Here is a 27,040-nt window from a genome sequence, read left to right as displayed (position 1 = left end):
GTCTTCCACGCCAGATCTTCAGCCAGGCCTTCTGAATATTCTCATGGTTAGAAAATCTATCCCCCGAGCCTCGCAGATGCTGTTCTCCCCCCACTGGCTCTGCACAGAACATCATTATCTTTGCCGAGCTTCTGTCTCTATGGCAATAACAGATGGGAAGTGCTGCGGAATTATTCATGTTCAGAAAAGGAGACAGTCAAGGAGGGAAAGGTTGGGGGTGGGAGAGGGGGCACGACCTGGGAGCACAGCGATGGAGGCGTAAGCAAGGGGAACTGGGGGGAGGGGTGGGCTAGGGGATGCGAGGCTGTGAGTCTTTGGTAGGCCCTTTGGGAGGAAAAGAGAGAGAAAAATCTAGGAGCACAAACCGGCTTCAAATGTGGGCCCCCTGAGTGAGCTCGAAGCAGTAAACCCAGGGAAAATTGAAGAAAAATGGACATAAAGGAAAAAAATGAGGACGAAGCTCGAGTCTTTTGAATTCTGTGCGCTGCGGCTCGGGGGACGGGGGGGGGCGGAGGACTGTTTCAGTTCCTGATCTTGAGGTGGGGTGGAGAAAAGGGGATTTCTTGTTGTTTCGAAAAATATGATGGAGCATATGGGTCGAGTTCAGTATGCTAATTGGCTATCCTGGGAACAGTGATCGAGAAGACCACCCTATACGCCTAAGAGGGTCATAGCCGAAAGCTCTTAAATCGTGTCTTTTCCATTCCATCTTCTTCCCCTCAAAACACAACACACACAAATCTAAACATTAAAAAAAAAAAAAAACCCAAACCACGAAACCTCAGCAAACCTTGTAAAAACATGCAATTTTTATCTCCCTTTTGGAATCGAGAGGTTGAGAAGTAGGGAAAGAAATGTCTTCTCTTGGCTTTGCCGGAACTTTGGACACCCTTCTCAGATCTGGCCCGATGGCGTATGGAGGTCAGCCCAGGGAAGGCGTCGGGGTGGAGGACGCACGGGCGGGCCGCCGCAGCTGGCTGGCCGGCCCTCCAGCGGGAGGTCCTACGGGGGCGGGGGCAGACCGTGCGCTGGGCCTCGGCGCGGAAGGCCCCGGGGGAGAGGGCCCACACTGGGGGCACCGCACGGCGGACGCCACCAGGCTGCCTCCGGGGCGGGGCGGGGCAGCCCAGCTGCGGCCCCGCGGGGGGAGGGGCGCCCGTGCCTGACCTCGGGCGGCGGCTCTGTGCCGGGCGGGCAGTGCCTCCGCCCTGCCGCCTGCTGGGGTCGCGCACAGTGCACCGCGCGGACACCCCGCCTCCTCCCCCTGTTCCGCGCGGCGGCCGAGCGGCTAGGGCGCCCCCGGGTCTGGCCCGTCACCACAGAGCAGCCAGAAGGGCGGGGGCGAGGTGGTGACGGCCCCAGACAGCCGGCTGGGCAACTCGAGGAAGGAAGGAGGGCGGGCGGCGGTGGGGGTGGGGTAGGGAGGGAACATCCTGTCTGCGCCGGGTGCACCGCAGACAGCGCCGCGCGCCAGCCGCCCAGACGGCGCGCAGAGTCGGGAGCGCCGGGCGCGCGCCTTGGGGGAGGGGCGCGCGGGCGAGACGAAGGGGCACAGGGGGCACGGAGGAGCTACAATAGGCCAGACGGCGCGCGCGTCCCGGAGGGACTGGGAGCAGCGAAGCGGCGGTGACCCCGGCTGCCCCGAACGCGCGGGACCGCCGCTGGCTCCGTTCCCTTCCCCTCCTCCCTCCCCGCCGCCCTCGCCCTCCCCCGGGCGGCCGGAGACGGCGGCGGCGTCTGCGGGAAGCCGTGTGTCTCCGCAGTGACGTGGGCGGGCCGAGGGCTCGGTGACGTCAGAGGGCTGTGTGTAGCGATGTGTGTGGGGTTCGGAGCGGCGCCGGCACAGCCGAAGGAAGCGGGCGAGTGGCGGCGGCGGGCACAGGTGCGGCCGTGGCTCGCGGCGGGGGGGGGGTGTGCGGTCAGGGGGTAGGTGGTGGACACTGTGGAGGCGGCGGGAGGTGAGGGGCGCGGAGCCTCGGGGGAACCCGACGGCGGCGAAGACGGTAGTGGGGAGTTAACAAAGCTCATCCAGTTCCCCGGGCGCCGAGGCCGGAGTCGGGGTTCGGGACGCGCGGGGTCCCGGGTAGGGTTGGGGCTAGCGTGGAGCTGGGGAGTGGGGTCCCACGGCAGGTCACGCCTCGTTGACCTGGAACGAGTGCGCGCCGGCGGGGGCGGGGCGTTGCACTTGGCCGGAGCAGCGGGGACCCCAGAGACCGGGACGCCCGCCCCCCCACTTCGGTCTGCGCTCTGCGGGGATGCCCCGGGCTGGGCTTGGTCGGCTGGTGCCGGGTTGGGCGAGGATTCCCGCTCCGCGCCCGCCCCGCCCGCAGACCCTTCTGCCTTTTGGCCCCGGGAGATGGGGGGAGGTGCAGTCCGATGGGCGCTGGGGTAACACCCGAGAACTTCCCCGGGAGAGGTTGCGCGGGGGATTTCCACAGTCTTCCCCGCGGCCCCCGCAGTGGGTCCGGACTGGGAGGACCTTAGGATTGTCCGGAGCTTGCGGGTGGGGATTTGGGGGACTCCACTCTCTCTACTTTCCACCAGCCTCCTGCCCACTCCCAGTAGTCCTGGGTGCCTTGCCTTAGTCCTCGAATTTGAGATGTGTGGGTGGCTCTGCGTGGGCGGAGGACTTTAGGGTTTTGGGGCCTCCCACATTCTAGATCATGCCTCTTACCCTCTTGCTTGGCCTTCCTTGGCTGAGCTGTTCTTGTGGTGGGCGAAAGTCAGTACGATGGCTAGTGGCTTTCGTCCTTAACCTTTTGGGTCTGTTTTAAGGAAAATTGCTGGGAGTTTGAGAGGCAAGAATTTCTGTTTATTGAATTTTTTCTGGGTTTTCTCTCAAGAAGGAAGTGGAAGAATCTTTTCTTCCCCCCCTTCCTCCATTTGCATTCTTTGTGAGGTCTGTCTGCCTTGTGCTTTTTGTCCCGGATTAGTCTTGTTCGAGGATGGAGATTCCCAGGCGTGGAGTCGATAGCTTTTGGCTTCCCTTTAAACAATTTCGCTAACCTTTTAAAGGGAAAGTTAATTTTTGCCTACATGTCGCTTCTCGGCCTTTTGGCAAAGATCAAGTATAATTTTTTGCCTACAGTCATTCCGGAAAATAGCATACAGACTGGGTAAATTAATACACTTAAGACTATAACTTAGTTACAGATGGTAGATATGTTAACTCATATCTGATTTTTTTTAGGATGAAAGCATGGTGTTTGTTTTAAAATTAGGAAATAAGTATGGATTTTAGTGAAAATGGCATAAATGAGAAAGCCTCTAGTACTGAACCTTTAATTACATGTCTTTTTAAGGTTCTGTATATTCTGAGTTTAGGAATAACCCTCTGTCTTTGAAGGATATTATTGCTCCATTTACCAACCTTTCAAATTGCTTTCCTCTTTAAATGAAGGGTATTCAAATTATCTTGTATCATATTTAGAGAAATCATTCGTGTCACCTTTGGTAAAGTGAACACAGTTTAAGATTAAGAAACTGGTTTCAAATTGATCCTGTGGCCTCTGGAGCAAATTCAAATATAACTCTTCCCCCATCCTCCTCCTCCTCTTCCAGATTCATTGAAAGAAGAATGAACTGTAATCATTGAAGCTAACTGGTCAAGTTTTCAAGTATTATTTTTGATTGTAAAAGTTCAAGTGGAGGCAGAGGCTCTTTTTATTGGTGTGAGGATTTACATAAGCCTTCGGTTTGTCAACACTGACCACCACACCATCTTCTTTTTTAGAAAGAATACTTTTTTAAAGAATTATTTTTTGGTGTTCTCAGTGGCAAAAATTGAATTTGGCTGCATCATTTTGACTTTTATTTGATTCTGGTTTGATGAAACAAGTAATCGCATAAACTTTCCATGTGTTTTGTTTAAAACGGCAATAACAAAAACCATTGCATTGAACCTGGAAATCTTGAATTAAGAGAATTGGTAACTTTATTTTAATACGTATATCTGAGGAATTTAAGAAAACAAAGGTTTCCTGCCTCTTAAAATTTATATTCTTTATTATTAGAGGCAAAAAGGACAAATTTTAGAGCATTTGCAGTGAAACCGTATTAGAGTTTAAGCAGAACCAAAACAGAGTTGCAAAATCTATTGAGTAAGGAGATCGGAAATTTAAATTTTCTATGAGAGTAAGTTCCCATAAGTATTTGTACATACATTGCTTTTCTCTCTTCAAAGGAGCAACAAAATAAAAATGCCAGTTTCAGACTTAATTATTTAAAACAATCGTTTAGCAATGGAAAATCTACAGACAAATTTCTCATTGGTTCAGGGCTCAAATAAAAAACTGAATGGGATGGAAGATGATGGCCCTCCTCCAGTGAAAAAAATGATGACAGACATTCATGCAAATGGAAAAATGATGATAAACAAAATGCCAGCAGTTAAGAAGGAACACTTGGAAGACTATGGGGAAGCACCAATGGAAACAGATGGAGAGCACGTCAAGCGAACCTGTGCCTCTGTGCCTGAACCTTTAAATTTAAATCCCAGTTTGAAACACACATTGGCACAATTCCATTTAAGTAGTCAGAGCTCTTTGGGTGGACCGGCGGCATTTTCTGCACGGTATTCCCAAGAAAGCATGTCACCTACTGTATTTCTGCCCCTTCCATCTCCTCAGGTTCTTCCTGGCCCACTGCTCATCCCTTCTGATAGCTCCACAGAACTTACCCAGACTTTGTTGGAGGGGGAGTCTATTTCATGCTTTCAGGTTGGAGGAGAAAAGCGACTCTGTTTGCCCCAAGTCTTAAATTCTGTGCTCCGAGAATTTTCACTCCAGCAAATAAATACTGTGTGTGACGAATTGTACATATATTGCTCGAGGTGCACTTCAGACCAGCTTCATATTTTAAAAGTCCTGGGAATACTTCCATTCAATGCTCCATCCTGTGGGCTGATCACATTAACTGATGCACAAAGACTTTGTAACGCTTTATTGCGACCACGCACTTTTCCTCAAAATGGTAGCTTGCTTCCTGCTAAAAACTCATTGGCCCAGTTAAAGGCAAATGGCAGTGCTTTTGAAGTGGAACATGAATGCTTGGGCAAATGTCAGGGTCTGTTTGCACCACAGTTTTATGTTCAGCCTGATGCTCCATGTATTCAGTGTCTGGAGTGCTGTGGAATGTTTGCACCCCAGACGTTTGTGATGCATTCCCACAGATCACCTGACAAAAGGACTTGCCACTGGGGCTTTGAATCAGCCAAATGGCATTGCTATCTTCATGTGAACCAAAAATACTTAGGGACTCCTGAAGAAAAGAAACTGAAGATAATTTTAGAAGAAATGAAGGAGAAATTTAGCATGAGAAATGGAAAGCGAACTCAATCGAAGGCAAGTTTTGTTTTTTTTTTAATAGTTTTGAATAATGGTAATGGTTTACTTTGAAATAAAAAAGTTCAGTATTTAGCGTATAAGTTAACCTATGCGTTGTTAAGGAACTGTCGATGCTAATGCAACAACAAATACTGGTCAATGTAATGTTATGTACGTATTGCACTTTTAAAGTATGTTTTCCTGTTTAACCTTCCAGAAAAAAGGAAGTTGGATTATTTCCATTTTACAGGTAAAGAGAACAAGTCTCAGAGATGAGATGGCTTTTCTGATATATAACCAGGAATTGGAGGTGTTGGGGCTTCTTTCTCAAGTTCTGTCCTCTTATACATCCTGCTTTTTAGTGACTAAATCTTTTGTTTTCCCAGGATTGGAAGTAAGTTACACTTTGGTGTTATCCCCATTTACAAATGGTATTAAACTCACCAAAACGATTCTGGTGGTGGGATCCACACAGCATTTTTCAGAGTTATACCTAGGATTTCTGACATTGTTTCCATGCTTGGGTATTTAGGTTTGATCAATATTAGACACAAATGGAATAGACTGATTTTTGTGAAGAATTTGTGATTCTGGTAACCAGGATTTTTTTTTTTAAGGAAAGGAATGGTTTTTAAAAATTTTGGCAGAACTAGAATAAAGAAAAGGTTATTTTAATTAAATAAGTATTAATAATAGAAAAACCTTTCAGCAAAGAGATCTTGTTTATTTTTCCCGCTGCAGTATCTGCTAAGTCAAACTAAGGTCTTCATCTAATTTAAGATTTTGAATGCCTTGGTAATGGACAAGATTTGGTTTGTTAAATATTCAGGTTGCTGATCTGGTTATTTTATATCTTCTATTTAATTAGAACTGATAAATAATGACAGTAGCTAACTGTTTTAAAGGTGGCAAGCATTACTCCAGTAGTTTTACATATATTATTTAATTCTTTCAACAAAAAGTTGACCATGTATCATTTAAGAATCTTTCATTTTTCCCCAACTAGTTTTTATTCCTTGAAATATCTCTGCTTTTTTTTATTTTACAGAAGAAATAAGTGAAGCACATTTAATGTTTGAATTGTAGCAACTGTTAATTATTTAAATATTAGAGCTTGGACTAGAAGCTGAGAATTTGGTGTCCTGTCCTTTGTTTGAGTGTCTTTAATGTTTTGAGAGAAATTTAGTTACAGTGTAGTTTTTATGACAGTGATTTGCTTCTGAAGCCCAATAAAGATAATTTTTGACTGCTGTTACTGCTTGCTGCATCTAAAGGGTTAGCACTTCTTCAAAATTCCTTGCCAGTGGCTACTAGATAAACTTATATTCTTTAGATGCAGTTATTAACTGAGTTTAAAGCAGAATTGACTTCAAGCCAGTATTCAAACTGCTGAACTTGCTTAAGCTGGACTTGTCCCATGCTGAAGCCTGTGCTCGGAGATAATCTATATTCTCAAAATGTGGAATGCTTCTATTGGTATTTATAATGTCTTGCCCTCTAGATAATTAGGGGCTTGACCTTTACATGTCCATAGGTAGCCACATTATTTTCCGGATATTCTTGCTCCAGTCTTCATTACTCTGACAATGATTTTGAGGGATAAGCTGCTAGTTTGCCTAACATCCCTGCTGTATGCTTGAAAAACATTTGAGAAGCATGATAAAATTAAAAAAAAAAAAGGGATAATCAGTGAATTTACTTACTGAAATATGAATGTACTGAGGTTTGAGTAAATTAAAACCATCGTTCATGTAGGATGTAGAAGGAGCCTTTATTATCCCAGAACTTGTTATGAATTTGAATACATTTTTAATTTGGTGAAGGTGTGGGACTTTTTTTTGTCATCTTTTTGTTGTGTGTATATATATATATATATATTTTTTGTTGTTGTTGCGGTATTTGCTATAGTGTTTGGTGTATTTTGGTATTGTTTGCAATTTTATGTGGATTTAAGGTAATTTAAGGGAAATAAGAAAATTTCCAGCAGTCAGACCTTTAAGAAAGATTTTTTTGGTTCGTGTTTAATATACGCTTAAATGCTTGTTTTATTACACTTGCCACTTCACATTTAAAAAATTTACTTTTGAAAACATTGTGAGATAGTTGTTTTTGAAAAGTCTTTGGGGCAGGTGAGTTAGAATTATATTTTCCTTTTCCAGATGAGAAAGCAGCCCCAGATAGTTCATATGCTCCTGGCTGTGTAACTGATACGTGGTAGAATTAGGAGTTGAAAGCAGGTCTTCTGTTTTGAAGTGTAGTAATTTTCACTTCTTCACAAAGCAAATTTAATAGTAGAAACTGAATTTTGAGAACTTTTCTTACCAACTTATCTGGTTATAAAGTTTCTTAAACTGTTAATCCATCTGTAGACGAAGGTATTTAACTTGGAAGGCTACAAGGAGATAGTCCTTGACTGTCTTCTGTGAGTCAGTGAGTTGGTTGCGAAACAAACTGTATTGATGCAGAGGAAGCTCATTTATAAAACCAAAGCAGGCTTTTTTAGAAACAAAACAAAATAGTATACTACATATGTTAACTTGTTATATAAAGGATTTTTTATGTAGTGTGAGTATTAATGCAGTTTGATAAGTTTATATAATTTATATAGTCAAAGTATTGTTTGGGTGTTAAAAAAAAGGGTACCTGAACTTAAGGCAGTTGTTTGAAATTGTAGCAACTGTTAATTATTTCATAGGACTGAAATTATATGGTAATAAACAAGAAACTACTTATGTGATAAGCTAATAACTACATTTAATTTGTATAGTTAACTACATATAGATGAGAGAATAAATGGTATAAGTTCAGTGTTAAATGAAGAACTGTGTTTATTCTGCAGAAATTAAAGGTATGTGTCTTTTGTACTCTTACTGAGGACATCACAAGAGTTTAGATCTGCTTAGGTCGCTCTGCAAAATGGTGCTATCAAATTATTAATCTCACATCACTGAGCTTTTTGGGATTTTTATTAGAAAAATATGAACTGTATTTTACAGTGCACAAATATGCAAAAAATCATGCTCCTGATTCTTTTTCAGATCTTCAATGGGTATTTGTAATTATTTGTTGTAATTCCAGTTTTGTTGAATCTTACATTTGCATCTGTGGAAAAAAGGTTGGTAAACAAACTGATCAGTTGTAAAAATTTCAAGAGTGATGTTTACTTTAGAGAGAAATTACTTTCAAACATGTTAGATGAGCCCATTTAGTCAATTTGTAGGATAATTATAGGTCATTCTTCACTGTTACAAAATGTGGCTCACAGTTTCCACTTTTCCGAGCTAACGATGGTATGGGCCTTATATGTATTTTTTTTTTTAATTAAAATTTTGGGTTTTGACATTCAGACCATACTATTCTTAGGTAAGTAAAATAATGTTTTTACTCTGCTTAAGGAAAAGAAACCCTATAGATTATAATGCAGATAGATGTAAATATAAAATGCAAATAGTTGACCTAAAGATAGCAACTTAAATTTTTTTCCCCTTAAAACACATAAACCATTTCACTACTTTTATTTTGCATTTTCATTTCAAATCTTTTTTTCTCCAGCAGTCATTGGAATACTAATAGCATAAATTATTTTTCCCTCTTGCAGACTATTGGAATGTATTTTTTGGGTTAACCTACATGAGATAAAGAAACATACTGGAGAGTTTGGGCAACTATGAGTAATGTTGGACAAAATGTATTCAGTAATAATTGTGGCTGATTTGATGGTATTTGTTACTTCAGTGGTGTAGTTTGCATTTGAGTTTAGCATAAATTTTGATCAATGGGAATAAGGTCAGAGTCAAATGAAGTATTTATGTGAGGGACCAGAATGAGTATTTTTGTCTGATTTTCTAAATTAGCTGTTTCCATGAGTTTGGAGATGGTCCTTTTCCCCAGAACCGAGTTTAGTGCCTGGCATGTCAAAGGCACTTAGTGAAATTTATTTTTGGAAAACAATACTAACCTATATTTTAGAGTACTTGGAATATTTTTTGAAAAATAATGGTTTAAGCTTTAGACACATATAATTTTTAAATAAACTGTTAAATAAGATTACTGATAAAACAAGAGAAGATATGTGAAAGTATTTTGGAAGCCAGAGTCTATTCTAGAATGTAGGGGGTGATATTTCAAACTTTTACTGAAATATTTGCTGATAGATATTTGGAGCTTCCTTCATTCTCCAAACATCTTCATGACTTACCTAGAATTAGTTGAACATATTTCTAAGACAAATAGATTAACTGAGTACTGGATTAAAATGTGTCTCTTAATTTTTTGTACATAGTAATTATACTAGTTGGATATTTGTTTACTAAAATGAAGTGTGAGATAGGTTTGTCATAGGAAATAAAAACCATTGCCATTTTCTGATCATTTCATTATTTTAGACATGCAACCCAAAAAGGTACATTGGTTCTCTTGGAGATGGTCCCCATTCTGATTACTTAGTTGAGATCACATTGAAGATTAAAATGATGGAGACAAACACAGACCTATTTAGATGGGGTAAAGGTGTGTTTAGAACACCTTTCTCTTTTATTCTGCCTTTGTAATGAGTTCAGGGTAATCAAGTTTTTGGTGTTCATTCTAATAATAGATTTGTGAACCCTTTCCCTGGCATTATGTTTATGAAATGTTTAGAATGGCTTTGGGGAATAGTGCCCCCTTATGGTTTAAGAAATACAGAGTCTAGTATTCATTTCTGTCATTAAAAAATGGAATTGTTAGCAATTAAAATACTTAAAAATTTATCCTTTTGGACTGAGAAATGGGAAAAATTAGTAAGCCTCAAAGAAGAAAAAGAAAAAAAGTTTGCCGTCTTTTCAGGGTAGGCCTGTCTCAGTGTCTAGTTAGCCAATAGTGTTCTCATAGCTATGAATTCATTATTGTTTATGCTACTGGGAGGACAAGGAAGTAATCAACAACCTGGTTAATTTCAATCCCTTTAGAATTCTGGGAGTTTAAAGCAATTGTAGAACCTGAACTAAATTTGTTCAAGTGAAGGGGCAGAACTGGTTTGGGAATAGCTTTAGTAGTAGCTTAAACCTGTGTTTCGTCCACATATAGAATTTTGTTCTTCTGGGGGTTCTTATACATAAAATAATTTAAGGATTTTTATTAGACTACAAAATGTAAAAGAATATATAATGAAACCATAATTTTTTTCAAAGGTGTGGTCTGGTTCAGTCACAAAATTATAGTATTATAGCACCATGTTAGGCAGAAAGAGGAACAAATTGTAGGGATATAAAATTAGTTTAAAACTCATTTTGATTTCATGGTTTCTAGACTTAGGAGTGGTTCTGAAATATCTGTGTAAAGGCAAGATAGAAGCTCCCTAGGGCAGGGATTTATCTTGTATTCTCAGAATTGAGAATTGCACATTGCATGAGGTAGATGCTTAGTAGAGGTTTGGATGACTGAAGGAAGTCTTAGTTGCCCTATAAGGTAACCAGTGATTCTCAAGGAGGAAAACAGGTTTAGTTAGAAAATAAAGCTGCATTTTGTTTTTATTGGTGATATTGAATTTATTTTGAGATTTCAGATAGCATTGAAAATGCATAATTTTTTTTATCTCATGGGGACAAGGAATTAAAAAATTTAAGTAACGTACTAAGGACCATCTTGGTAAATAATGCTAGGGCTTGTATGCTTTTTTATATTGCATGTTAAAGTTTTTTTGTGTGCGTTTATGAAAGAAGTATAGGCTTATCAGAAAATTCTAAAAAAGTGCGAAGAAGGAAAATACAGTTTCTTTGTAATCACAGCATTGAGTGATAACTACCCTTGAACTTGGTTCTTTTGTGTGCAAAAGCATGTCTAGATTGCACAAGTTACTAATACAGGACTAGTTTTTCTGACTAATATATTTGAAACAATTTTAAAACAGTTCACTTACACAGTGAACAAAATTTGAAACAATTTTTACGCAGTTCAAACTGTGGCTTGTGACCTAAGCAGCCTTTCTCATTTAGGGTTCCATGAAGGGAGAATTAAGCCCAATACAGAAAGTGATTTACGAGGTGGTTTTGTCAGTTCACCCAAGGATGATACATAGTACCATTCTAAATGCATAGGAGAGAAGTTAATTCTTTACATGCTCTGGGTATGGTGCATGAGATTTAAAGTTTAGTCAGTTATAATCAGTATTTAAAAAACATGAAATAGGATAAAATACAAAATAGATAGTGAGTTATAATCAGTATTTAAAAAACATGAAATAGGATAAAATACAAAATAGAGTATGCTGTACATACTGTGGGTTATTAATGAATCTTTTGATATTGTCAGTTTATATTATTTAAAGATCAAAATAACCAGGATCATAGGTGTTTTTTTTTTTTTTTTCCTTGTTAAGAAGCATAGATGCTTAAATGAGGTAGAAAAGCAGACCCTTAGATTTATACAGGTTAAAACTTCGGATGTTTGTTTCGGTGAAAATGCATAAATGCCATTGAGATTGCCAAGTAATTGCAATACTGAATGGATTGGACACCACAGAATTCTAGTATTAAAAAATTTATTTTGAAATGTTCCAGGAATTAACAGGATTTTTACCAGTTTGTTCCTTTTCCTTCTCAGTTGTCAAACTACCAACTTCATCTGTCTTTGTTTCTGTGAAGGATTTAAGATAATAGTTGTGACCCTTGGCTTCTCCCATGAGCTTTTCTAAGCATTTTCAACCTAAAATTGGCTTTGTGAGGTAGGTGTTGAGTATGATCTTCATTCAGTCTGTGGGAGCAGCAGGCATTGCTGTGACTTCTGAAGGGTCTTTGATAACTTAATTGGAGGTGCTTAGAACTAGTTGTCAGTTTTACATTAGGTTGATTCATTCTAATGATTACAGCTAAGTGAGACACAAGACTAAAAACCTTAAAATCTTAAGTACCTATTTTGCTACCTTCTAACACTTGTTCCTGTGTTAGTTGTTGAAACACTCATTCACAACATATTGGAAGTATTGAGGAAACCTAATACTATTCTTGAGGGATTTGGTTTCTTTCAGTAAGAATTGTTGGCAGCTGGCTGGTGGGGTATCTTTTGTGTCTTTCTGAAATCATTTGTTGATCCCTTGAATGTCATATACACAGTTAAAAAGACCCGACAGGTATATTCACTTTACAACTAAGAAGTTATTGCCTAAATATGTATCCAGTTATGTGCTTAGTGTTGTTCATGATTTATGTTGGGCCATCACAAAATAATGTACATTTAATATGCATTTTGTGCATGTGTGTGTGTGTGTGTGTGTGTGTGTGTGTATGTGTGTATAATAAGCTATTAGAAGGACAGGCTGTTAAATTTAACAGCCTTGTAGTATTAATGTTCTTCATATGCTTACTATCTTATGATTTAAATACCAAATTTAAGAATTTACCTTTTATAGCACTTTTTAATCATATTTTTAAAGAATAAATATTTTCACATTTAAAGTCTTGATTCTGATTTTTGTTGGAATTTTAGAAATTCCAAAGTACTTTGGGAATCCTGCCAGTATTTTGAGGCATTTCTTTGATTTCTTTAGTTCATTAATGTTTGCTGTTAGGGCTTAAAGATCATAATGATCTGATGCCATAATTAATAACTTTAGAGTGCCACCTAAAAGTAAAGTTTATTATTGAGGATAAGTCTAGGCATTTTAAAGAGTTTTGATTTTTTTTAGTAAAAGGTAGATTATTTGAGTATGAATAATTCTGAGTTGGTAGAATTACTTTCATAAAAGTGGTAACAAATTTTTTTCTGTAAGTGTAATCAAGCTTTCTAAATTATCTGTCATTGTGACATGAAGCTTTGTACCACCAAAATACAATGGTTCTTTATTAAAATCTGATTATCAGAGGGTTCTGTATACACAGTAACATAGTAAATTGAAGAAATTTAGAAACACTTTCATAGAACATTTCCTAATTTTTGCTTATTTTAATTATACTCCTTTATACATAAATTTTGAGATTGTTTGGATTTTGCTTTCATAGACATTATTTGGAATTTTATGACTTCAGTCTTTCAAATGGAATAAAAATATTTCTGAAGTTCTGTGTTTCAGATGAGGATGCCATCTGTTCATTTGGGATAGATAATGGTGGGGGAAGTGGAAGATAAAAAATGTTAAGGTCTAACTTAAGCTACTAAATAAATAATCTGTTTTCTCCCCTTTGCCAAATAATGTGATGTATTTGATTTTTATGTTTAAATACACAAAGGGAAGAAAGTATTCCCATGTTGAATGGTAAGATAAAAAGTTATAGATGCTCCTATCTTGGTACCTAATTTTTATTCCTCATCAGTAGCATTACTGCTCTTCCATTTAATGTTCATTTTTTGAAAACCTAATTTGTATGTTGACACAAATGGAGAATAGATGACAAAATCTGGCGTGCCCATGAATCTTTTGTTTTATAATAGGTGCTTTTCTTAATTGTTTTTAACATGCAGTTAGAATAATTTATTAAAAATGTGTTTATGGCTTACCATAGCTCACAACATTTTATCAGTTACTGTTCAGCATTCCCCATCGTTAATATTAATTAATTTGTAGATCTGATTCCAAAAAATTTTATACAGCCCAGAGGCTGTAGGGTTTCTTTGGTATTTCATGAAATGGAAGGATGGCAATCTGACTTTTGTGGTAGCAGAGGAACCTTGAAAAAGGCCACCCTGGGAATTAGGGAGCAACCCTGACATTTACAGTTCATTCAACAAATATTTATTGAGTCCCTACTATATGCTAGGCATTAGGCCAGGCCCTGAGAATACAAAGGTAAAGACAGTCCTTGACTTCAAGCTGTTTAAGCCAAGCAGGACTAGATAGCCACTTGTTAGAGATTTTGAACAGAGAATTCAAACATTGGTTAAGGGACTATATATGCTAGGTGATCTTTAAGAGAGGTTTCTTTAGAACTCTGAATCTGTACTTCTGATAGTGGGTTGGTATGAGAATAGGGAAATAAAGCACAGAATCTATAGAGAGATGGATAATTAAAAATAAATGAATGTGCTAGCAATTATTTTAATAGGGTAGTGCCTGAACTTTATCGAGCGTCACATAAATAAAGGGACACTGGGTTTGGGTCATGAATAAAAGTAAACTTAATCAAACCTCAGAGTTTTGAAATGAACTTAATGACCAAAATTGAGTCATATTTCAAGGAGATATTTGGCTGCAGAAATTTATAATTTGCTTTCTGAAGTTTGAGATTCCAGATATACACAATAGGAAAAACTTAAATATGCAGATCAGTTTAGTTATTTTAATTAAAAAATGTGGAAACCATTGATTTCTTGTGTAATACAACCAGAATTGTTTCAGATAAAGCTGATTTAAAGTGAAACTTTATTTTCTAAATAATGAATTTAACAAACACAAAGAGTTCTAGAGAAGGAATTCTTTTAATTCAAGCTGATCTTAGCTTTCATTGATTTGTGAGTGTGAACTTATCCATGCTTATTAACACTACTTTATCATACAGTGTTGGGGTACAAAATGTTCTGATGAAGTGAATTTTTTAGATAATGAAACTTAATCTTTTAAGCACTGTGCTTTTTAAAAAATAAACTTTTCCATGATATTCTAAAATGTCTTAAATAATTTTCAGTCTTTCTAAATGATGCACAGAACATAATTTAACTCTGTCATATTGGCTCAAGATTTCTTAAACATCAATTACTATACTCTGTTTTGTTAGGGTTAGTGAGAAATTATATTAAATTATTTGCCCTGGCTTGTGCTAAAGCCCTCAGACTGTCTTGCTTTTTGAATCAGTTTTTGTTTTTACATCTTATATTCTTTTCTTCCTTTAAGCTATGGGCTGTCAACTAGCATCTGTCATTTAGTATTTCTGGTGCCAGCAGCGAGTTCCCTTTCTAATTGATTGCTAGAACTAAGCTGTAGGCTGAGAGGCTGTGTAAACAAGTGATTGGTTTATTTTTTAAATAAGTAGTTGAATTTGTTCCAGATTCTGAATTACTTTAGAATATTTGATCAGGATTGTGAGGGTTTGTGGTTTGTTTGTTTGTTTTGTTTTGTTTTGTTTTGTTTTAAATTCTAATATGTAGTCTGGAGTCCCTCTCTGAATACTCAATTCTTAAATCCCTTCAAAATATTTTTTTCCCTATATGTTGTGGTCTTACTAGTCTTTCAAATTTCTTGCTCAATGATTCTTAACAAAAATGTAAATCTTCCTTCAATACAAGTTACCGTATTTTTAGTTTTGGCTTTTAATTTACCTTAAATCTTCCCCTGATTGATCTGATAATGTAATTTGTGCTCCAGGAGCTGTTTCCTTTCTGTAGTCTGCCTGTTTGCCGGGGGCATTGGGTTACGTGTCAGGGGTCTCCAAAGGTTCTTCACCCTCACTGGTTTCCATCCGTTAATTAAATATCCCTTATCAAACCAGAGAGAGTTTATGGTTTGATTTTGCTTTAATCACAGCTGCTTAGCTTCTGGAGATCTGCTACCTTTCCAATTTACTTAGTTTTTCAGTTCTGAACTAGAATATTGAGACATCATCAGGCAAAAAAAAGTTTTCCTAATTGCTTGGTATTTAGTGGCTATCTCCTGAGTGTGTCAGTTGTGCATTATTGGATGAGGTTGTCATTCTCCACACACCCTGCTTCGTTGCAGAAAGGAGTGGAGTCTCCCAGAGGCAGGTTTCAGAAGAATGTCCAGGTCTCCTTTTGTCTTTTCCTTCTTATAACTTGTTCCCAATCCCATTCTCTCTCCCTTCACTGAGTTTGTCCGTTAACCCCTCGTCTTGGTTGCTTACCTTAACTATACCTTCTTTTAGCTTGTCTTTCCCAGTGAGTCTTGTCCTCCTTTTAAGGAATTTTTTCCACAAGTACAGGGTAATTTCTGTAACATGGAAATATGTTGTGGAGGAGAGAAGTGGGGAGGAGGAGAGGGGCAGAGAAAAAAGCCAAGTAAAATAAGGGGAGAAGTTAGTAATCACAGGTATTTACTTTTTTCTTAGTTTCTGAACCTCAGTTTTTTGATTTGTAAAATGGAGATGATAACTACCTAATGGGATATTTGTTAGAATTAAGCAGGATATCTAAAGTTCTAGCAGAACATATTGAGATAGATGGCTAAGTTGCCAGTTGCCTTCCTCTTTTCTTTTGTTTGTAGGCGCAGTTCATCCTTCAGAGCTAAAAAGCTTTTTATATTTATGAGGAAATATAGCTTACTGATGAGTGTTAACAAAGTGGTTTTCGGTTAGTTTGGCAAAATATTTATATTGCTGTAGATGTTGTCTAGTTAATATGTTGAATACTGTAGGGGTAAGGTGTACTTTAGTTGATAATATCAGCAGTAATAAGAATCAACTTCCCAAGCTCTGCGTTTGGTGAGTACTCTTTTTTAAAATTGATTTTTAAAGTAGATTCCCTAAATATGAAATTTGTTGAAATCATTTCTGCTAACTCATGTTAACTATGCATACTGAAACTGTTCTTCTGATAGTTTAGGTAATAGTCTCCTTGAGTTTCTCTTCAAGTGACTAGACATGGTCCTTTTAGTAAAGATGCCTTGTTAGAAGATGACTTAATTAATGTAACTCTTCCCTCTATATAAAGGTTTTTCCCCTTCAAATTTTTCTACAGACAGATACTCCATCAGGAATGGAATTACAGTCATGGTATCCTGTTATAAAGCAGGAAGGTGACCATGTTTCTCAGACACATTCATTTTTACACCCCAGGTGAGTAAGTAAGTATTCATTTAACATCTGCTAGATGTCAGTTACTGTTGTAGGTCCTAGGAAGTTATTTAGTTTCAGATATTTTAGTCTGTTATCTCTCTGGCATAAACCTTACTTCCTCAGGGCTCTTAAACAGCTCTGTAAAGTGCTTCATACTTTTAGTTTTCGGGACAGAAAAGGAGACTGATTTTTCTTTCCCCGTGAGTATCTTTTTAGGGTTTACGAATTACTTGCAAAATAATAAAAATCCCTCATAATTTTGCTCTTCATATGCCATTGTGCTGGGTTTTTTTCAAGAATTATTTTCTACGACCCTTATTTTCTGAGTTCCTATGTTGTCTGTTTTGGTGAAAATTATTTGAATTTAACCATAGAAATAATATGTTACATATTTTGGATTTTGCTTAAATATAATGTGTCTTATTTTGGCTTTCTTTGTTTTCAGCTACTATTTATACATGTGTGATAAAGTAGTTGCCCCGAATGTCTCTCTTACTTCTGCTGTATCCCAGTGTAAAGAGGTCACAAAGACAGATGCAAGTAGGTCCATACTAAGACATTCAGATAAGCCTCACAATAGTGGCAAACATCAAAAAACAGTATCTTATCCAGATGTCTCACTTGAGGAACAGGAGAAAATGGATTTAAAAAGAAGTAGAGAATTATGTAGCCGTTCAGGTGAGTATTCAGAAATTGTCTTATTAAAATCATATACCAAAATATCTAATTAACACATTTATTCAGCATTGTTAAAGAGGATTTCTATTTAGGACAGTGCTTTTACCTTCAAAATAAAAGCCACATTTTCTGCTCCTGTTGATTACTTTGAACCTCAGTTGTTATAGAGGCTATGAGAAAGATATATAGATTACATGGCTTCACACTGCATGTTATTTTTGTCTTAATTTTTTTTTTTTAACCCTGTTCTATCTTTTCTTTGTTGTCAGATTTCTTTAATAGGTCCTTCTTTTTCTTTCTAATTTGCTGTGAACTGAGAAACCATTTAACTAATAATGTAACACATGTATATAAGTAAGAGTAGTTAGGTATAAGACTAAGGAAACTTAGTCGAAAACTCATAGCTCCAGGAGCCAGGCAGATGGCATAAATGCAGAATGTTAGCTAGATATCTTAAAAAAAAAAAAAAAAAAAAAAAAAAAAAAGCTGCCTAGTTACAGTTCCTTTAAAAATACTGTGGACCAAACAAGACATGTCAACTTAAATGCTGCCTGTTCCCCTCCATATAGCAGCAGAATTTTGCTGAGAGTTTAGGCAGTGTGACAGTTATTTTAGCTGCCTTGGGGCAGTTTATTCCTCTAATTATTTTAACTCTTTTCATAGAGAATTAAGATTTGGGGGAGTTTTCTGCACTTTAATTTTGAGATTTTTAAAACTCAGTTTTATTTAAATATGGTAAACAGTAATTAGTAGTATGCCATTTTGCCATTTTTGTGTTGTATTTTATTTCCCAAACTAATTTGTTCTAGTGCCTTCTAAAAAATTGTTGAGATACAATTCACATGCCTTAAAATTCACTTTTAAAGTGTACAGTTCAGTGGTTTTTAGTATATTCACAAAGTTGTACAACCATCACAACTGTCTAACTCCAGAACATTTTCATCACTTCCAAAAGAAACCCCATAATCCATTAATAGTCACTCCAAATTCTCTCCTTCCCCAGCTTCTGGCAGTCACTGACCTACTTTCTGTCTTATTGGATTTGTCTGTTCTCAACATTTCACATAAAAGAAATCATCCAATATGTGCCCTTTTTTGTCTAATTTCTTTCACGTAATGTTTTCTCAGTCTGTTATGTATTGGTACTTCACTCATTTTTTTATGGCTGAATAATATTCCATTGTATGGATGGATATACCACATTTTGTTAATCCGTTCATCAGTTGATGGACATTTGGGTTATTTCAGCTTTTGTGCTATTATGAATAATGCTGCTGTGAACATGTTCTAGTGTGGATATATGTTTTCACTTCTCTTGGATATATATTCAGTAGTGGAATTGCTGGGTCATATGATAGCTCTGTGTTTTTTTTTTTTTCCTGAAGTGGCTATACCATTTACATTATCACCAGCAATGTATGAGGGTTCCAATTTCTCCACATTCTTGCCAACACTTGTTATTATCCATCTTTTTGATTATAGCTGTCCTAATGGTTGTGAAGTGGTATCTCATTGTGGTTTTGATTTACAGTTCCCCAGTTGCTAATGATGTTGAGTATCTTTTCATGCTTTTATTGGGCATCTGTATATCTTCTTTGGAGAATTCTCTATTCATATCCTTTGTTTATTTTAAAATTATGTTTTCACTTTTTTCGTTGTTTTAACAATTCTTTATATATTTTGGATATTAGACCCATGTGATTTGCTATTCTATGGGGTTGTCTTTTCACTTTCTTGATAGTGTCCTTTGAAGCACAAAAGTCTTTGATGAAGTCCAACTTATCTATAGTTTCTTTGGTTGCTTGCTTTAAGTGTCATATCTAACAAACCAGCACCTAATCCAAGGTTGCGAAAATTTACATGTAAGAGTTTTAGCTCTTACATATAGGTTTTTGATCTATTTTGAGTTAATTTGTGGTGTGAAGGGGTCCCACCTCATTCTTTTGCATATGTATACAGTTGTCCCAGCACCATTTATTGAAAAGACTTTCCCCATTGAATTATCTTGCACCCTTGTCAAAAATCAATTGCCCATAACCCGGCATCGTGGGATTGGCAACATCTTGACCAAAAGGGGGATGCTAAATGAAATGAAATAAAGCTGCAGTGGTTGAGAGATTTCAAATGGAGCCTAGAGGTCACTCTTGTGGACATTCTTATGCACTATATAGATAGCACTTTTTAGGTTTTAATGTATTGGAATAGCTAGAAGTAAATACCTGAAACTACCAAACTCCAACCCAGTAGCCTTGACTCTTGAAGACGGTTGTATAACAATGTAGATTACAGGGGTTGACAGTGTGATTGTGAAAACCTTGTGGATCACACTCCCTTTATCAAGTGTATGGATAGATGAGTAGAAAAATGGGGACAAAAACTAAATGAAAAATAGGGCGGGATGGGGGTGATGATTTGGGTATTCTTTTTTATTTTTATTTTTTATTCTTATTCTTTCTGGTGTAAGGAAAATGTTCAAAAATAGATTGGGGTGAGGAATGCACAACTGTATGATGGTACTCTGAACAGTTGATTATACACCATGGGTGATTGTACGGTATGTGAATATATCTCAGTAAAACTGAATTAAAAAAAAATCAACTGCCCGTAAAAGTTTGGATTTATTTTTGGATCTCAACTCAATTCCATTGATCTATATGTCTATCTTTATACTAGCCCCAGATAGTCTTGATTTCTGTAGTTTTGTAGTAAATTACAAAATCTGGAGCTGTGAGTACTCCAACTTTGTTCTTTTTCAAGATTGTCTTGGCTATTCTGGATCCCTTCCATTTTCATATGAATTTTAGAATCACCTTGCCAATTTCTGCAAAGAAGATAGCTGGGATTTTGATAGGGATTGCATTGAATAAGTAGATCTATTTGGGAAGTAATGACATCTTAGCAATATTAAATCTTTAAATCCATGAACATGGGATATCTTTCCATATATTTAGGTCTTTGATTTCTTTTCAACAATATTTTATAGTTTTCAGTGTACTAGTGTTGCACTTCTTTTGTTAAATTTAGTCTTCAGTATTCTTTTTGATGCTACTGTAAATGAATTGTTTTCACAACATAATTTCACTTCTAGATTTTTCCATTGACTTCTAACAAAGTGAGATTCATACTTTGTTATTTGATTTTTGCTTCTCAAAGATTCATCCATCTCAAACAATTCTACAAGTAAAAAGAAACCCGAATCTACCACTTACAACTTAATTAGAGACACAGGCAAGACGGGAATTGGCCATGATGCTGCAGTTTTATCTCCACTTCTTGTTAAAGATGTCACTTGTGAGGATGATAAGGGAAAAATAATGGAAGAAGTAATGAGAACTTATGTAAAACAACAGGAAAAACTGAACTCAATTTTGCAGAAGAAGCAACAACTTCAGATGGTAAAATTGTTATCTAAACAATTAGATAACATTGTCTATATGAAATGATAATTTCTTAGCAAGAAAAGTCAAGACACAAGATGTTGCATATGTGCTTAAAGTTATTCAGTTTTGGGTTGATAAGCAATTTTAATGTACTTTTAACATTCTAGAATGAATAGTTTTACAAGATAATTATTTATGTATAAACTCATGATGGCTGAATTTTAGATGTTTTTCTGTCCTCATTTTTCCTGATCTGAAATTTTGACATGATGGAAATAAAAATTGTGTTGTGACTCTGTACATTACAGGAAGTGGAAATGTTGAGTAGTTCAAAAGCGATGAAGGAACTCACTGAAGAACAGCAGAATTTACAGAAAGAGCTTGAATCTTTGCAGAATGAACATGCTCAAAGGATGGAAGAATTTTATGTTGAACAGAAAGATTTAGAGAAAAAATTGGAGCAGGTAATGAAGCAAAAATGTACCTGTGACTCAAATTTAGAAAAAGACAAAGAGGCTGAATATGCAGCACAGGTAAGAATTACTCAGTTTTTCTAATGTTGCCCTTTCGACATGGAAATTGAAAATGTCACCTTCTTTATTAAAGGAATAATTTTTTGCCAACCTCATTTCAATAGGCTAGATTTAAAAAGAGATAAATATTAAACACAACTTTATGCTATATCATCTAAGATAAGTTTTTGACCCCTTATTACTAATAAAACTTTTATTGGGTTTCTGTAGCTCAGTTGCCTAGTTGCTAAGCTCTAGCTCTCTGAATATCTAAGTCTATATTATTTTAATATAATGTTTGGGCTTTAAAATCAACAAATTAAGGAACATGAATACTTTTTTTTAATCTTTATTTTAAATTGTGGTTAAAATATACATAACATAAAAATCATTTAAATCGTTTTAAGTGGACAATGTTTTGACATTAAGTACGTCAACAATACTGTGTTAACTTTCACCACTATTTTCAGACTGTTTTCAGCATCCTCAACCAAACTCAAATACATTTAGCAATAACTCTCCATTTCCCCCTCCCATCACCCCTGGTAAGCACCACTATTCTTTTTCTGTATCCATGAATTTGCTTATTTGAATTTGTATTTCATACAAGAAAAAATATACAATGTTTGTCTTTTAGTGTTTGGCTTGTGTCCCCCAACATTGGAACGTGTTCATCTATTTTGTAGCATGAACCAGCACTTTGCTTCTCTTTACAAACAAACATAAACTCTTGTTTACTATGTTCATAAGCACTGGGGCAAAAAATGAAGCAGCAACTCCTTTCTGTTAATAGTAGCTTGCAACTTAAGAGAGATGAACAAAAAATTCTTATCATGAACAGAGAGATACAGTAAAGTGTAAGGTATAATGAAAGTACTATGGATTGTCAGTTCTCTTGATCCTTTGCTTTTCTCTTAATTTAATGTCATGTCAAATATGAAATTAAAATTGCTAGATATTTAAGAGATCGTATTATGCAGCATGGAATAGCCCATTTTGTAAAAAGTAATTTGAAAATGGTTCTTTGCTATTATATGAGGATTAAATGGAAAAACCAATCTGAATGAAAACTGACATAGCCTTTTAAATCACACAGTTGGCAGAGCTGAGACAGAGATTGGACCATGCCGAGGCTGATAGGCAGGAACTCCAAGATGAACTCAGACAGGAACGGGAGGCAAGACAGAAATTAGAGATGATGATAAAAGAACTAAAACTGCAAATTTTGAAATCATCAAAGACTGCTAAAGAATAGAAACCTTTTAAAGAGATTCTTCTGTGTATTCTTGACACGGTTTTTGTTGGTTTGTTTTGGTAACTGAATTCTGAACAAACTTATCTGCATGAAGATTAACAAGGCATTCTATCCATTTGTAGATTAGAGAAGGTAAAGAGATTATATATATTAGTACATAAATTTTTACATTTTCCAAATGAATGAAAATGTGTTTCTTTGTACTTTTTTTTTCCCAACCAACTTAGTAACAATATTCTGGTAACCTGCCTATATTTCTAATGCAAACTTAACAGTTGTATATATTTTTTTAAAGCTGCATTGTATGGTGGAAAATAGCTGTGGTCATTTTTGTTGTCCATATTTCAGATTCAGTTTTAGATAAAATGGTGGCTTCATATTTCAAATATATAGAGCTATTCAAGGAGTTGAATCTTTTTATTTTCATAATTTGATATATTCATCATTATTCACCAAATGTTGCTTTTATTTTATTCAGATTTGGAATGAATTTCCACCAGTTCTCTTCTTTTTAATGTCTTCTAAGAGACATTTTGTGAAAAGAGGCATTCATTTATGAGCTTACAGCACACCCTGTGGGCACAATAGGGAAGGATAAATGCTTTATGCACTGCTGCTCAAAACAAGCAGTTATAATTTGTTTTCTCCATTTAAATGTTATATTTAGGAAATGTTTTTATGTAGCAACTTCAGAAAAGGGAATAAAAAGTAATAAATTTCTGAATTTTTGTTATGTTGTTAATAGTGGTGTGAAAACAAATGTTCTTGAGTAACTGAAATTGATACACATGAGTTTCTATAGAATTCATAATCTTCTTGTACAGTTTTTATATGTTATGGATCTTATTGAAATTTATATAATGGATTTGTTATCCTTAATGAATTTTTCTTTAAGTTGTAAAATATTAAACACCTTGGGTTTATCTTGGACTTTTGTATGTTTAAATGTCTTACCAAAACTTGCACGAATGGACCATTTTCAATTACTACTTAATATTAAAATCATGAATTTACAGTCAGTTGATAAGTGTATGATAGGTTAATATAGGAAAGATTAGGTAATCTGCTACTAAAAGGTGTTCAGATAATTTTTAGAAGATGAAGGAATTCCATGGTTTGGGGAGGGGCAATAGCTGCACTTTTCTTTTTTTTGCACAGAAAAGTCTGTCATTCTTCAATGGCATATTTCATCTGAATTGGTTCTTGGTTTAAAAGATACTGGGTAAAAATCTTAATATGCATTTTTTTAAAGGAAGTTTTCTGAAGCTATCATTAATTGACATTACCCAATGAATTTTATGTTTCCATATTCTTTCATAAGGTACTATATGAAATTACTTAAGAGAGCTAATTTTATTTTTAAAATAAATTAGCTAGAGTTAAGGTTATATACTATTCCCAGGATAGAAAGTAGATACTCTAATGGTGGGAACTTAAAATCACTAGGTTATCATTTAATTAGGCAGTTTCATATTTTGCTTAATGAATGGTACTTACATATCCAAAAAGAATTTTTGTACTCCCAAAGTATAGTTTCTTTACTAAATGGTGTATGCCCTAAGTACGTATTTTTTGTTTTCCATTTAAATCTTGGTCTATTAGTCCTGTAATTAATTTGTTGATTCTTGGAATCTCTTCAAGTTGAGGAACAAGTGTTAAAATGACACATAGGAATACATGTTAAAAGTTACATACCCTCCCAATATCTTTTATTTAGGTCTGGAAAAAGAAAACTTACAAAGACATATATGATATAGTTTCATTTTAGTTGTGAATTAGTCAAGTGTCACAGTTCAGCTCTTTTGGGAAACAAATTCAGGCTGCTATAATTTCATTTATTTTTTTAGTCGACTCAAAACCTTTCTGCTTATGTTACTTAGTAAAGGATAAGCTTACTTAATTTTCAACTCAGAACTTCTAAATTAAATTTATCTTTGAAATGCGTTATTTAAAAATGTTTGAATGGTGTTTAAACACCATTAGAATTATGATTGACTCAATTTAGAATTAAGTAAAGAAATATTTTTTCTGGTCCTTCACATAATGAAAACTTGCCATGTGACATTGTATCGTCTTCATTTTACAGAAGATATATTGAAATGCCATAAGTTTCCATCTAACTTCCTTGAAAGTAGTTTTTAATCAATTGTAAATATTATATCTGTTCTAGTTAAAAGTAATTTTAAGTTAAACTACCATGTAGCTTGAAAACAATAGAGAAGTTTTGTAACACATTAAAGTGGCCTCTGCTGAAATATCCATGTAAATTCTTGTATTCTTTGCATGCTCATTTTGTGTGTTGATTGCTAGCCTAAAGTTTGTTTTGGCGTTAGTTTTTGCGTGCCAGATTTGTTAGGCAAGCAGATATTTTCCTCTGACTTCACAATATTACTCTTTTTAGGAAAAATATAAAAATGTTTACTTTAAAAAGCTGCATTAAAGGAATGGCCTACAAAAAGTTCTGCTAGAGCATCTTTAGAAGGAAGAAAAGAGCATTTTACCTTACTGGGTGATGGGTGATATTAATCTGGGTGTTGTTAATTTCTATACTCTGTAAACATTATGAGAAAAATATACCAAATCTATAAATGTAGTAAATGTTTAACCTGTTATTGAGGAAGCTCTAAACCATCCTAATTCACAAGTGCAGCTTGTAACACTATAAAGGGATTTAACCAACAACTTAAGTTTGGCTTCTACTTTAGTTTTTATGAAGCATATTCTTTTGCTTGGGTTTCTGTGTTCATGAGATGATGTTTTACACTTCTTGAACTAATTTTATAATGTATTTAATATATTAACAGTTTAGATATAAAATCATTTGTACATATTGAACTATAAAGCAGTTATTACTAAAATAGGTGAAATAAAGTGAGAAACATTATATTTGCAGGCTATCCATATATTTTAGAAGTCATGGCAGAAAAACCAGTTCATTTGCACGTTTGTGGCTTCGATTTGAAAGAGTGAAATTATGAGCAAACTGAAGTAATATGAAAAGTGCTAGAATTAATTGCAAAATCAGTGCTGAAGGTTTTTGATCAGCTTCTAAAATTTTCTCAATGTTAAGGCTTATGTTTCAGTTACTTAGGGAAGAATCCTCATTTTTATAAAATTGCTGTTTATGCATTTAATCCACATGACAGAACATTAAAAATAATGTAATAAAAGATTGTGCTCATACTGTACATCTATTTCTGTGCTTAGAACTACTTGTTAATAGTTTTTATTGATGCTGTCAGCAATAAGGGACATAAAACTGCTGTATTATACATTGTGGAATTGAATAATTTGAACTGCTGAAGTTTTTTTCTAGAATAGGATACCTAACCATTTCCACTATAGGAAGAAATCATATGAATATTTTATATTGCATCTCGTTTAAAAGGACAGTCTTTTATTTTTAGGTAAAAATCTTTCCATTAGATATCTTCTAGTACAATTTGGAGTCTGTTTCTTTAGTAATAGAATTAAATGTTTGTGTAGTGCTACTATTTTTGAATTAGAAAGTGAGCAAATGTAAAGACTGAAATTTTAAAAATTAAGCCCAGAAAACAAAATAGTGTAAGTTTATTGTAAGAGAAATTTATAAGATTTTTTCTTCAGTATAGATACCTCACTTGAAAATAATGAAAGCACAGCATATTTAAAGTAGTTTTAATAAAAAGGTTCTACTAAAAGAACTGCTAAATCTAGGACACCTTTGAGGATTTATAGTATGTGAGAAATAAAATATGACTGCTTTTAATCACTTAGATGTTTTTGTTTATCTTGATCATTTTAAGCCAACACAGTAATCTTTTATTTATGAATTTCTAATCTGAAGCAGTAGTGAAATACTGTTCTGCAACTGTTGAAACGAATCATTGACTGCATTGAATATAATTCAATTTAAATTTTGCCAATGATGTACAGTTTTACGCTTAAAATTGCTGTGGTTGGTTGCATTACATGACGCAAAACTGTCCTCTACCTCACATGAAATAAAATATTTTATATAGTTTTACTAAAAGGTAAGACTCATCTATCTGGTCACTTAGTTTACAAATTTTGAATTATATTTATTGAAACATGACATACTGTGCTCTTAGATTATACCTCAATTGTATTTTGTGCTGTTTTCCATTTTCATGCCTTGTAAATAACTTGTATAGATTGTGGATTAAGTTCCAAATAAAAACTTGTAATGCCAACCAAA

General features: G+C 35.9%; 1 protein-coding gene across 3 annotated transcripts; it reads left to right on the top strand.

The window, feature by feature from the left end:
- Nucleotides 1–1,528: 1,528 nt before the first annotated feature.
- Nucleotides 1,529–27,040, top strand: SKIL (SKI like proto-oncogene). 3 transcript variants are annotated; one of them, XM_037840895.1, is made up of 8 exons: nt 1,808–1,882; nt 3,562–3,928; nt 4,278–5,342; nt 16,920–17,017; nt 17,463–17,695; nt 20,849–21,090; nt 21,384–21,608; nt 22,684–27,040. In XM_037840895.1, exons 3-8 carry the CDS (start codon nt 4,302–4,304, stop codon nt 22,840–22,842), a joined length of 1,998 nt encoding a protein of 665 aa, XP_037696823.1. In that variant the 5' UTR covers nt 1,808–1,882; nt 3,562–3,928; nt 4,278–4,301; the 3' UTR covers nt 22,843–27,040. The 3 variants fall into 3 exon arrangements, with proteins under 3 accessions (XP_037696804.1, XP_037696823.1, XP_037696814.1); XM_037840876.1 differs by lacking the exon at nt 3,562–3,928 and having other exon boundaries at nt 1,529–1,882; XM_037840886.1 differs by having other exon boundaries at nt 3,562–5,342.

Source organism: Choloepus didactylus, chromosome 1 (assembly GCF_015220235.1).
Source record: "Choloepus didactylus isolate mChoDid1 chromosome 1, mChoDid1.pri, whole genome shotgun sequence".
Classification (NCBI taxonomy): domain Eukaryota; kingdom Metazoa; phylum Chordata; class Mammalia; order Pilosa; family Megalonychidae; genus Choloepus; species Choloepus didactylus.
This window is presented reverse-complemented; position numbering and strand designations above follow the sequence as displayed.